Below are 14,135 nucleotides of genomic sequence, written 5' to 3'. Positions count from 1 at the left end.
AAAAACAGACAGATAGAAAGAGAAACCAAAATAATAGTTGATGCTGCTTAAACAAAAATCTAAAAATTGTTTGCAAAGTCTAATTGGTCTGGCAGCATCTGTGAACAGAAATCAGAGTTTACTCTGATTAGATTTACTCTGAGCATTCCTCACAGATGCTGCCAGATTGCTGAGCTTTTCCAGCAACTTCTATTTTTATTTCAGAAAGAGAGGGACACACATATTGGTTGGGCGGGTTGGACGGCAGGTGGGGAGTCGGGCTGGGCCAGAGAGGAGCCAGGGGACTTGTTGACTGAAGAAACGAGGGGAAATATATTAAAATCCATTGTGTGGAGGTTTGTGAAAGGCAGGGAGCTATGGAAACATCAAACTAAGAGGGTCTTTGTTAGGATCATTAGCATCTTTTCTTCACCAGAAAGAGGTGACTTTGAAGGTAACACAATGCTGCAGAGACAGACTAAGGAATAAGAAGATCATGCAATTACTGAAGCAGGAGTTGGTTGCTGTGAAAAGTAAACTGCAACAGCACTAAAACAGCAAAGTCCCATGAGTTGGGTAATTGTGCCCTGAAGAGGAAGCATGCCTTGGAGCCAACAGGGGCGAACCAAGACTGATGGCATGTGGCAGCAGTCTAGATACAAACTGTCTAACGTAGGTACACCAGAAAAAAATTTGGGATGCTTAGATAGATAGTTTATCATACTACTGAGGAATTACCACATTTAGCTATTTAATACTAAAAAATCTGCAAGAGTGGGAAAAGCCTTCTGAACACACACTGGAATTTTTCTGATTCATTCATGGGATGAGGATGTCAACTACCCAGACAGCATTTAAGAGTCAACCACGATGATGTGGGTCTGGAGTCATAAGTAGGCCAGATCAGGTAGTATGACAGTTTCCTTCCCTAAAGGACATTAGTGAACCTGATGGGCTTTTCAAACAATCAACAATGGCTTCATGGTTCTCATTAGACTTTTAATTCTAGATTCCTCTTTGAATTCAAATTCCACCATATGCTACAGTAGGATTCAAACCCAACAAATCTAGCAATAAAACGAGGCTGTTGTCCCAACTCTGGATGCTCATAAGTTCACAGAACTTACAGGTGCCACTGTACCCATAGCCCCTGTTCTTCCACATGCAAGTGTTCTTGGATTTGGAAGCTCGCATGTAAGGAGCCATGGTGAACTTCTGCAGTGCATCCTGTAGATGGCATGCACTGCTGCTACTGAGCTTTGGTGAAGGAGAGGGTGAATGTTTGAGGATGTGGTGTCAATTTAGCAAGTTGCTTTGTCTCAGACAGTGTCAAGCTTATTTTGTTATTGGAGCTGCATTCATTCAGGTAATTGAGGAGTATTCTATCACACATGCCTAATCAATAGTGGACAGCCTTTTGGGAGCCAACAGGCGAGCTGACATACATGACTTTAATTCAATGTGTCTATATTTTTCAGGTAAATGCCTTTGCTGAAATGAAAATGCATATAAATTACCATATACATCAACACATACAATGTAAAACACTATAGCAAAAAATCAATTTAATTTTTAAATTTAATTATTAATTTTGCTATTATAATATAATGAAGCCAAGAAGCCTTATTTGCAATTAAATGGTCATTTGGAAAAAAGTAATTTCGAAAATTTTGCTTCATAGAATAATACAGCAAAGAAAGCTATACTTACAGAGATAACTCTGTAGCCCCATCCAGTTAAGGCCAAAATTTGATGAAAAAAAACATCTGCTGTTCCACTTACTGGGGGGAGGAATATTATTGGGCATCTTATGTTTCTGGGTCCAGCATCATATAGCGACCAGACTTTACTGTCATCATCATCCACTATTATCTGTAGTATGGAATAAATTTGAGTTAGACAAAATCGGAATTAGATAGACTCCAAGTGACTGAAAACTGTTCTTTCTTCTGAATATCACATTGAGGGATCCTTGCAAAATCATAAAGATATATGCTTGTGATAGAATCTTGGTTGAGGAATGTCAGATCTAGCTGCAATGAATCCACACCTGATGGAGGATATCTAACACAGATTAACAGATGTAATGATGGATGAGTGTTAAACCCAAGATCACAAATCTCCAAGCTATAGTCTGTTGAATGGGAGAGAAACAATGGTACTATAAAGAGGGAGTGTAAAAAGATTAAATGATCAGTGTTTAGCCCATAAAATGGATAACAAAATATCAGGATGAACATAAGAAACACGACGTGGATAAGCCTACCAGGCCTGCCCCACTACCCAATATAATCTGTGTTGACCTGCCTCAGATCTACTTTCCCATACGGTCCCCAAATCCCTGGATTGCAAGCAACGAACAAATCTGATCTCATCCTCAATATATTCAACACTAGGACATTCATAACCCTCTAGGGTAAAGAATTCCAAACATCCACAATCCTTTGAGTGAATAAATTTCCCATTTTACCCTTAACACTGAGTCATAGTCATACAGCTCGAAAACAAAACTTTTGTTCATCTTTTCCACAGTTCCTAGCACATGCATGCATTCAAACACTCTCCCTGACATTTGTGCATGTATGGTCACTCTTTGACTTGCACTTGCTTTGAGTCGCTCTCCCTGACAAGCATATTTTGTCACATTCACGCTCACTTTCCTTAGCGCACCAATGCACTCTAGCGTTCTCCATAGTATATTTTCACACATTCCCAGGCATTCCCACTCCACTTGTCACTCCTACCCATTATAATTTTAGAACCAAATTCTGTAATGGCTGTCATACATATTTATTTGTACTGTACTATCAATTTATCCAACTTGTTATGAATGTTAGTGGCTAAGTTGTCCCTTATGATTTTTCTTTCCTTTGACCTTTCATTATTTTGTTTCTGTGCATATCCATAGAGTGACAGAAATGGGTGTCATGAAATTTTGAGTTAAGTAGAATCATACAGCACAGAAATAGGCCCTTGGGCCCAACCCATCCATGCCAGCCTAATGGAACTAAATGGAAATTAGCTCCATTTCCCTGTATTTGGCCCATATCCTTCTAAACCTTTCCTATCCAAATACCCATTCAATAACATTACAATACAGTGATACTGCAGATAAATGACTACTGTCCATCAGGAGCAGCTACATCCAACATCTTCCTGGGGAGTGTCAGAATTTTAATTTCAAGACAATGAAAGAACCGCAGTAAACTGCTAAGTAAGGATGGTGTTAGTCTCTGAGGAAACCAGTCGATGATGATGTTGTTCCTTTGCGCCTGCTGCCCATGTCCTTCTGAATGGTAGAAGTCACCAGTTAACTGCAGAGAATTCTGGTCACTGCATCAAAGGAAGAATGCGAGAGGATATAGGATTTATAACTATGCTGTCGGGAATGGAGAATTTTAGCTATGAGGAAAAGTCAAGGATTGGATTTATTCTTTTAGAGCAGAAATAGCAATGGGACAATTGACCTGAGTTGAATGAAATTATGAAGGACCTGAATAAACTGATCAGGACCTATTTCCCTTTGTAAAGAAGTCAATAACTGGAAGGTTTAAATTCAAAGCAACCAGTAAAAGGATTAGAGAGGTGGTAGGGGTCTGGAGATCATTTTCTGAAAGGGTGATAGAGGCAGAACCTCATGGTATCTATAAAAACTCAGTAAGACACTTGCAATCCACAGCACTGTGCAACAAGAGGTGGAAGACTTAGACTTAAAATTAAGTTTTTTTCAATATCACAAAATCGGCTAAATTACCTCCTTTCGTGCCAAAATTTATTCTTTTTTAAAGCTGCTTAACTTTTCTGAAGTCACTAACTTAAGAGGAGCTTAAGTTAGTGACTTCAGTCACTTAAGTCACAAACAATGAGGAGCTGGAAATGCAAATATTACAAAAAGAGCAAATTGAATCAATGTATTGAAGAAAACAAGCAGGAAACTTTGGAAACACTGGCTAAGTAGAATCTGTGGAGAGAAGAGAGTGTTTAAACTCTGTAATAGATTCTTCACAAGACCAGTAAAAAGACTATTTGAAACATTAACACCAATTAACTGTTAATTAACTACCATACAAACAGATGCCGCCAACCTTTATCCACTTGATTTCAGTTACACAAGGTTTTAAAAAGTCTCTTAGCTTGAATAGGTCAGGAAGTGAAATATGCTGTTTAATGTCAATCAAGACAAAGCAGACTGAGGAAGATAAAAATAAACTTAAAAATTGGGATAAGCGGGGGGGGGGGGGGGGGGGGGAGGACCCAAGGAGCTCTTGTGGGCAGTTCATTGCAACTGTAAGCATTGAACTGAAGCAGGTAAGAAAGTAAGTGGGGCTACTGGTTATCTAACAGGAAGCAAACGGCGGGGATAAATGAGTGCTTTTCTGGCTGGCAATTAGCAACCTGTGGTGTGCCTCAGGGATCAGTGAAGGGGCCGCAATAATTCACAATTTATATAGATAATTTGTGTCAAATGTTGCATGTCAAAGTTTGCAGACGACACTAAGATGAGTGGCAGAGCAAAGTGTGCAGATGAATGTGAAACTTTGCAGAGGAACATAGTGGACAAAAGGTATGGTAGATAGAGTACAATGTTAATAAATGTGAAGTCATCCACTTTGGTAGGGGTAACAGTGAAAAGGACTATTATTTGAATGGTAAAAAGTTGCAGCATGCTACTATGCAAAAGGACTGGGTCTGCAGGTACAAGTAGTTACAAGGCAAATGGAATTTTGTCCTTCATTGTTAAAGGGTTTGAGTTTAAAAGCAGGGAGGTTATATTGCAGCTGTACAGGGTGCTGGTGAGGCCACACCTGGAGTTGTGCGCGCAGTTTTGGTCTCCTTACTTGGGAAAGGATGTACTGGCACTGGACGGGATGCAGAGCAGGATCACGAGGTTGACTCCAGAGTTGGGGAAGTTGGCTTATGAGGAGAGACCGAATAGACCGGGATTATATTCATTGGAATTCAGGAGAAGGAGGAGGCAATCTTACAGAAACACACAAAATTATGAAGGGAATAGACAAGATAGAAGTAGAGAGGACTTTCCACTGGCAGGTGAAGCTAGGACAAGAGGGCTTAGCCTCAAGATTAGAGGGAGCAGTTTGAGGACTGAATTGAGAAGGAACTTCTTCACCCAGAGGGTTGTAAATCTATCGAATTCCTTGCCCAGATGAAGTAGCTGATGCTACTTCAGTAAACCTTTTATAGGTAAGATAGGTTTCTTTTGAATTAATTAAGGGATATGGTGAGAGCGTGGGCAAGTGGAGCTGAGTCCACAAAAAAGATCAGCCATGATCTTCTTGAATGGCGGAGCAGGCTCAAAGAGCCAGATGGCCTATTCTTGCTCCTAGTTCTTACGTTCTTAAAAGATTCAATCACAGGCATGTGATTGAATCCCAGCAAACTAGAAAGTCCACAAAAGATATGGGTTGCCCACATACGGAGTACACAGAGTCAATCCTGGCACAGGCACCTCACATCTGAAGGGCTGGGTACAATCCTGGGCACTTACCCACACCTGGACCAACAGGCAAACCACAACCTAAGTACTGGATATAATGTACATATTCCACCACCTGAAGCACAGCAATTCTGCATGCTAGAAAGGGGAGAAGTGGACACCTGCTTTCATCAGCCTGGACCAGAAGAAGGAGGATATTGCACATATACATGTGGGACAGTGTCCAAAATGGGCTTTGGGGAGGGAATCCACACTACTCTACACCTACATCATTAGCACAGTCTTAATTAACAGGTGGGAATCAGAAAACTTCCCGTTCAGATGTGGAGTCAGTGGGGCTGACCATTCTCTCCTGCCTTGTTTGTGTGTTGCATACAGCTTTTTGCTGAGTCCATCAGGAAGGACTGGACCAGAGAGGGCTGTCTATTCCAGCCAGTAGAGGCTTGCAGGTCAAAGTTTCCACATACATGGATGACATCACCATTTTCTGCTTGGATCAACAGTCAGGGCACATATTCACGAGCATCTGCAAATTAACTCAGGAGCAGAGATAAATCAAGGCCACAGAGTGGCCACATCCTTTTGGAACGGAGCTAGCCAATCCTTTATTCCCTTCACTATCAGGAAAGATTACTTGAAGATGCTGGGAACTTGGTTTGGAGGGGCTGAGTCTTGGGCAAAATCTTGGGAGAAGTGCATTGCCAAGGTGAGGCAGACAAATTTTAGAAGCACCACTCCATCTGCATTGCAAGTAAATACCTGGTCATCAGGTGTGAGGCACACACTGTTATTCTACATTCCCTGAACCTGTGCCATTGAAGTCACATGAGCCATCTTCCACTTTATCTGGAGGTCTAAGGTGGACTATGTCCACAGGGACATGTACACAACACTGGATGCCATTGCCACCCTTATCTTATGGCTACCTGTGTCATTGCTTCAGGCTGTGCATATACTAAGTGTCACTGCATACTGAGATTCTACCTGCCCCTGGTATTGTAAAAGATGGACTGGTCTCGTTTCCATAGAACACTCCAAGTTTCCACCTTTCCTTCATTGAAAAAAATTGTGTCTGCGAAACCTTGTGGGAAAAGGAGAAGATGGATCCTGTCAGATTCTTCCCCGAGCAGAATGTCCAAGTCATTTGACGGAATGCCTCATCACCAGAACTTTCAAACAACTTTCAAAACCAACACTTGGTTGGTGGTGAGAAGGATGTTACCTGTGAGGTCCTTTTTGTATACCTGGACTCTTAGTGTCACCCCACGCTGCCTTTGAGGGTAAAGATTGTTACACATCTTCTGAAATGTGCCTTTGCAAAGGAAGTCTGGAAAAAGATGCAGTCATTTTGTTGAGGTTCATCCCAAGCATCTCCGTGTCACAGGTCTCTGTGCTATATGGTCTGTTCCCAGGATACACACACAGACAAAAGTCAACTGTGCCTGGAGGACCATCAACTTGTCTTTGGTCTGCCTGAAACTTGTTGCTCTTCTAGAGTTGACCTTGCTCAAGTCAACTTGCGCACTGACACATTCCAAGGTCCAGGACTACGTGCTGAGGGAAGCACTAAAGCTGGCGGTAACTGCTACTAAGGCAGTGAGGAAAGACCACCATTTAATGTCCTTCTGCCAAAGTTAAATGGGTGTCTATTCAGTTATTGGTGCCTCAAATATATGTAATTATGGTCTTGTACAAATTAGAAATGGCTATTAAAAGTAACCTTGCCCCCTCCCCCACTATGTCTTTTGCATATAAACTGACAGAGTTTTCCATCAGTTCTGAGGAAGAGTCAATCTACCTGAAATGTTAAGTCTAATTCTCTTGACAGATAATGCCAAGCTTTTCCAGCAATTTCTGGTTTATGTAAGAAATGCCTGTGCTTTGTTTGCTGGATAGAGTCAAACTTCAATGTTTGTTTGTTTGTATGCTCCTGTCCAAAACCAAACTGTTTAAGTAACTGTATGTATATAAAGATATTTTTAGTATTAAAGTATACTTTTCAAATTAAAAAAAATCCCACATTTAGAGCACAGGGTACAACCTGAACAAGGGTATTTGACAAACTTGGTACCAATTTATCAGATTACATGTAAAACAAGCACAGAAAATAATAACTTAATTAAATAATATTAAAGAAACTGGCACAGAATGAAGAAGGCTCATTTGTTTGGAATTTAACAGTCACCTTCAAAAGGAAAAGAAATGAAACACTTGCCTTTTTCAGTGGGACTGTACTCCGGAACCAGTTATAATCAGGGGAGACTTTAATCGCACCCATAGTGACCAGAACATCTACTGCAGCAAAAAGTCTGTAAAGCACAAAATAAGTTATTGTGTCTTTAAAATCATAAATTATAAAAATATTTTAGAGATGGACAGCAAACCAGCCAGGTGAATTACAGTTTATAGTTTTATATACCAGTGACTGTAAAAGGAGAAATGTCAGAACGTATGCAAAAACTGAAAGATGCAAGGATCCCTAAAGATAGTACAGTAACAGAAGATAGTATATCCAGCATAGAGAGTCATACAGCATGGGAACAGATCCTTCAGTCCAAGCAATCCATGCTGAACATAATCCCAAACTAAACAATTCGCACCTGTCTGCTCCTGGCCCATATCCCTTCAAACCTTTCCTGTTCATGAACTTACCCAAAATGTCCTTTAAACACTTTAAGCGTGCCCACATCCACCTCTTCCTCGGGAAGTTCATTCCACATCCTCTGTGCAAAATATTCCAAGTCTTTTTTAAAATCCTTCTCTTTTCACCTTAAAAACATGCCCCTTCATCTTGAAATCCCCCATCATAGGGAAAATACATCTACCATTAACTCCACCAAAACCCAAAGATTTTATAAATTTCTATAAAGGTCACTTCACAACCTCCTGTGCTCCAGCAAAAAAAAAACCATCCTAATCTTTTATTACTCAAACCTTTCATACCAGGCAACATCCTGATAAATCTCTTCTGAATCCTCTCCAGCTGAATAATATCCTTCCAACAACTAGGTGACCAGAGCTAGACACAGTACTCCAGAACAGGCCTCACCAATGTCCTGTACAATCTCAACATGACTTAAGATTAATAGTGAAATAAATAAAACAAAACGCTAAATAGATATCAGTCCATTCAGAGAATCCCCACAGTGTGAAAACAGGCCAATCAACCAATCGAGTCGACATCAACCCTCCAAAGAGCAGCCCATCCCCCATAACCCTGCATTTCCCATGGCCAATCCACCTAACCTGCACAGCTTTGGACTGTGGGATGAAACCAGAGCACCTGGAGGAAATCCAGGCAGACACTGGGAAAACGGGCAAACTCCACAAAGGCAGTTGCCCAAGGCTGCAATTGAACGTGGGTCACTGGTGCTGTGAGGCAGCAGTGCTAACCACTGAGCCATCATGCCACCATGCTAGAGATCAAACAATAATAGAAATTGCTGGAGATACTCAGCAGGTCTGGCAGCATCTGCAGACAGAAAATAGAGTTAACAGTGAGTTCAGGTACCTTTCTTCGGAACTGATTAATAGTCACTTGGACAATTGAGTTACTGAGGAAACCAGCAGAGATTTATTAAAGGCAAATAACATGCAACTTACTCACGTGTTTTGCTAAACTTAATTAAGACAATAAACTTTATTGTGGTATGCATGGACTTCCACAAAAAAGGCTTGTTAACAAAGCTGCAACATTTAGAACAAAACAGTGCTGACAAAGTAGTGGTGAACAATGTTGTTCACAAGGATTATGCATACAAGAGTCAGTACTGATACTCTACTCTTCGTGATATATACAGGTTGTTCTTCTATAATGTGATAGTTGTGTTCTTCTATAACCTCATGCTATAGAACATCGTGCTATGGAAAACTGTCATAGAAAATCATGCTGTGGAAGATCGATAATAGAAAGAAAATCACGACACCCATTCAACAAAAAGTTTGCCTAATCCAAACAACATCCTCAATTTCTCAATCATGTTATAGTCAATTCGTGCTGACAAAATGCATGTTATAGTAGAATAACCTGTACTTAGATTTGGAAACACAAGTTCAAAACATGCAGATGACAAAACTCAGATATATTGAGAACTATGAGGGGAATACCAACTGACATCAAGAGGACACTGGTTGATGAAACAGGAAGACACATGGCAGAGTATAGAAGCAAATAAGCTATCATAAATGACAGGAAACTGTTCTGGTATTACAGCAGTGCAGTGTCCAATTCGAGGCACCACACTTTAGGAAAGTCATCAAGACTTTAGGAAGAATGCAGAAAGAAATTCCAAGGAACGTTTTCAGGATGAGAGATTAAAAGTCATGGCAACTGCTGAAGCGGGATTTTGGTCTGAGGGGGCAGAGGGAGATTTGACATAAGTGTTCAATATCATAAGAAGCCTGAACAATTCACATAAAGAGAAACTAATCTTGCTGGCAGAAAGGTTAAATAAACAAAAAGAGGACAAAGGTTTAAGTTAATTTACAAAAAGAAAAGCAATCACGTGACAAAAACTTATTTATGCAACAAGGGGTAATGATCTAGAATGCTTTCGGTTTTGGTGTGGAGGCATATTAAATTGTGGCTTTCAGAAAAGAATTGTATCAAAAGATAAAACTGACTGGGTATGAGTAAAACTAGATCCAATTCCTTAGCAAACAGCAAATGCAAACAGCACAGCCATTCCAATAATCTGTGTCAAATACTTGTGAATGGGGCATTGAATAATAAAAACAAAGAATCTACTGATGGTCATGACACTTACCAATGGTCAGAAAAACCCATCTGATTCACTAACGTTGTTCATCCTCACCTGGTCAGGCAGCATCTGAGCAGGAGAATCAACATTGAGCATAAGCCCTTCATCAGGAATCCTCAAAACATCAATTCTCCTGCTTCTCCAATGCTGCCTGACCGGCTGTGCTTTTTCAGCACCACACTCTTTGTCTCTGATCTCCAGCATCTGCAGTGCTCACTTTCACCCTCACCTGGTCTGACCTTACATGCGACTCTCGCCCTTCAGCAACGTGATTGACTCTCAACTGCCCTCTGAAATGTCCTAACAAGCCTCAGTTCAAAGACAGCTAGGGACAGGCCATAAATGCTGGCCAGCCAGAGACGTCCACGGCCCACAATGAATTTTAAAAAAAAAATCAGTTCTGAAGGGTCATTCAACCCGAAACATTAATTTCATGGAATTTTCATAGAATCCCGACAGTGTGGAAATTCTGCCTTCTCTGCTTAGCTGCTGCCAAACCCACTGAGATTTTGCGGCAATTTCTGTTTGCGTTATTGAGCTCTGATATGCTTTGTTGGTTTTGAAATTACTTGGCTCTGTGCTGCTTCTGCCATTTAGCATGCATATGCTATGACTTCACCAGGTTGGCACCTCATTTTTAGGTATACCTGGTGCTACTTCTCACATGCTGCAAGGCAAGATCTGAGGAGCATAATTTGGGTGCATAGGCTGTCAGGGAAGGATGTCGTTGAAATGTAGAACTTTTTCAAGGAACAGATACGACGTGTCCTTGATATGTATGTACCTGTCAGGCAGGAAAGAGATGGTAGTGTGAGGGAACCTTGGTTGACGAGGGAGGTCTTGTAAAGAGGAAGAAGGAGGCTTACATAAGGTTGAGGAAACAAGGTTCAGACAGAGCGTTGGAGGGATAGCCAGGAGGGAGCTGAAGAAAGGGATTAGGAGAGCTAAGAGAGGGCATGAAAAATCTTTGGCTGGTAGGATCAAGGATAGCCCAAAGGCCTTTTACGCGTATGTGAGAAACATAAGAATGACGAGAACGAGGGTAGGTCCGATCAAGGACAGTAGTGGGAGACTGTGTATTGATTCGGAAGAGGTCTTGAATGAGTACTTTTCTTCGGTATTTATAAATAAGAGGGACCGTATTGTTGAAGAAGAGAGTATGAAACAGACTGGTAAGCTAGAGGAGATACTTGTTATGAAGGAAGATGTGTTGGGCATTTTGAAAAACTTGAGGATAGACAAGTCCCCTGGGCCTGACGGGATATATCCTAGGATTATGTGGGAAGCAAGAGAGGAAATTGCAGAGCCGTTGGCAATGATCTTTTCGTCTTCATTGTCAAGGGGGGTGATACCAGGGGACTGGAGAGTGGCGAATGTTGTGCCCCTGTTCAAAAAAGGGAATAGAGATAACCCCGGGAATTACAATCCAGTTAGTCTTATTTTGGTGGTAGGCAAAGTAATGGAAAGGGTACTGAGGGATAGGATTTGTGTATCTGGAAAGACACTGCTTGATTAGGGACAGCCAGCACAGATTTGTGAGGGGTAGGTCTTGCCTTACAAGTCTTATTGAATTCTTTGAGGTGACCAACCATGTGGATGAGGGTAGAGCAGTGGATGCAATGTACATGGATTTTAGTAAGACATTTGATTAAGGTTCCCCATGGTAGGCTTATGCAGAAAGTCAGGAGGCATGGGATAGTGGGAAATTTGGCCAGTTGGATTGAGAACTGGCTAACCGGTCGAAGTCAGAGTGATGGTAGATGGTAAATATTCAGCCTACAGCCCAGTTACAAGTGGAGTTCTGCAGGGATCAGTTCTGGGTCCTCTGCTGTTTGTAATGTTTATTAATGACTTGGAAGAGGGAGTCGAAGGGTGGGTCAGTAAATTTGCAGACGTTACGAAGATTGAAGGAGTTGTGGACAGTGAGGTCTGTTGTCGGCTGCAAAGGGACTTGGATATGATGCAGAGTTGGGCTGAGGAGTGGCAGATGGAGTTCAACCCTGCCAAGTGTGAGGTTGTCCATTTTGGAAGGACATAAGAATGCGGCATATAGGGTTCTTAGTAAGGTGGAGGAGCAGAGGGATCTTGGGGTCTATGTTCATAGATCGTTGAAAGTTGCCACTCAGGTGGATAGAGCTTGTAAGGCGGCCTATGGTGTATTAGCATTCATTAGCAGAGGGATTGAATTCAAGAGTCGTGAGGTGATGTTGCAGCTGTACAGGACCTTGGTTAGGCCACATTTGGAGTACTGTGTGCAGTTCTGGTCGCCTCATTTTAGGAAAGATGTGGAAGCTTTGGAGAGGGTGCAGAGGAGATTTACCAGGAATGGAGAATAGGTCATACGAGGATAGGTTGAGAGTGCTAGGCCTTTTCTCATTGGAATGGCGAAGAATGAGGGGTGACTTGATAGAGATTTAGAAGATGATCGGGGAACAGATAGAGTAGACAGTCAGAGACTTTTTCCCCGGGTACAACAGAGTGTTACAAGGGGACATAAATTTAAGGTGAAGGGTGGAAGGTATGGGGGGGGGATGTCAGGGGTAGGTTCTTTACCCAGAGAGTGGTGGGGGCATGGAATGTGCTGCCTGTGGGAGTGGTAGAGTCAGAATCATTGGTGACCTTTAAGCGGCAATTGGATAGGTACATGGATAGATGCTTAGGCTAGGACAAATGTTCGGCTCAACATCATGGGCTGAAGGGCCTGTTCTGTGCTGTATTGTTCTATGTTCTATGCTTTCTTGCACTCAATTGAATTAGCTTGATGGAGAGTGAGGGATAGGCTGGACTGTGACATTACAAATATAATGCTGTTGATGGTTGACAATACCTCGTGGATTATTGACCTAAGGGAAGGGAGTGAAGCAGCAGAATGCATGGACTCAATCTTAACTATTTTAGTAATGTGCTCCTTGTACTTGCTATTGGAGTCAAAGTAAGAGACTGGAATTTAAAGACACAGTTAATCACAATTGTTCTTTATTTTTTCAACGGCAGTTGGAATGGGAGGAGTGACAGTGAGGATGAATGGCCTGACTGGAAGGTTATTTTAAAATATAAAAACTTACCTTGGGAGTTTCAGGTATATATTTTGGCAGCGGCTGAATCCCAAGACACTACACGCCGCCCTCCTCTAAGCAAAACAAAAAAGGACTCTCGTGTTGGCTAAGGGAAGGCGTTTCAATTGATATTTCTTTTGTATAATGCGATTAACTGAAAGATTATTAGTTGGTCAATGGAAGAAGACAGATACTAGAAATTTTTTTAATTTATAAATTTGTATAAAATAATTAAATAAGTAGGCTGGACAGGTCATGTGCTGTAACTGTATGATAGGCTGGTTGATCCCATTGTGAATGGCAGTGACCATATCTGCAGCAAGTGTTGGTTGCTGGAAGAATTCCGGATCAGAATCGATGATCTGGAATCAGAGCTTCAAACACTGGCACATCCGGGGGTGGGGGGGGGAAAAGAGTTACCTGGATGCTTTGTTTCAGGAGGCAGTCATAGCCAGTAGATTAAGTAATTCAAATTTAGTTAGTGATCAGGAACAACAGGGTGTGTAAGTGAGGCAGGTAGAGGGTTTCTGACTTCAGGAGTAGAGGAGCCTCAGCCCGTGACCTTGTCCAACAGGTATCAGATTCTTGCTCCCTGTATGGATGAGGAAGAGGGCTGTGGACAGGATGAGCCAGCTGACCACAGCACCATAGAACATAGAACAATACAGCACAGAACAGGCCCTTTGGCCCACGATGTTGTGCCGAACATTTGTCCTAGCTTAAGCACCCATCCATGTACCTATCCATTTGCCGCTTAAAGGTCACCAAAGATTCTGACTCTACCCAGAGAGTGGTGGGGGCATGGAATGCGCTGCCTGTGGGAGTGGTAGAGTCAGAATCTTTGGTGACCTTTAAGCGGCAATTGGATAGGTACATGGATAGGTG

General features: G+C 41.8%; 1 protein-coding gene across 8 annotated transcripts in view; it reads right to left on the bottom strand.

Moving 5' to 3' along the window:
* The window catches only part of spg21 (SPG21 abhydrolase domain containing, maspardin), a 169,812-nt gene that overhangs the window by 116,197 nt on the left and 39,480 nt on the right, over positions 1–14,135 (bottom strand). For 7 of the 8 annotated variants that reach the window (XM_043677701.1, XM_043677692.1, XM_043677697.1 and 4 more), the window contains 2 exons: positions 7,650–7,743; positions 1,690–1,851 (listed from right to left, as the gene is read on the bottom strand). In XM_043677701.1, the coding sequence (XP_043533636.1) occupies positions 1,690–1,851; positions 7,650–7,712 (225 nt within the window). In that variant the 5' untranslated portion in view covers positions 7,713–7,743. The remainder of the gene's footprint in view (positions 1–1,689; positions 1,852–7,649; positions 7,744–14,135) is intronic. The other variant, XM_043677700.1, reaches the window with a different exon arrangement.

Source organism: Chiloscyllium plagiosum, chromosome 36 (genome assembly GCF_004010195.1).
Source record: "Chiloscyllium plagiosum isolate BGI_BamShark_2017 chromosome 36, ASM401019v2, whole genome shotgun sequence".
Taxonomy (NCBI): domain Eukaryota; kingdom Metazoa; phylum Chordata; class Chondrichthyes; order Orectolobiformes; family Hemiscylliidae; genus Chiloscyllium; species Chiloscyllium plagiosum.
Note: the sequence above shows the minus strand (reverse complement) of the source record. Positions and strands in the feature narration are given on the sequence as shown.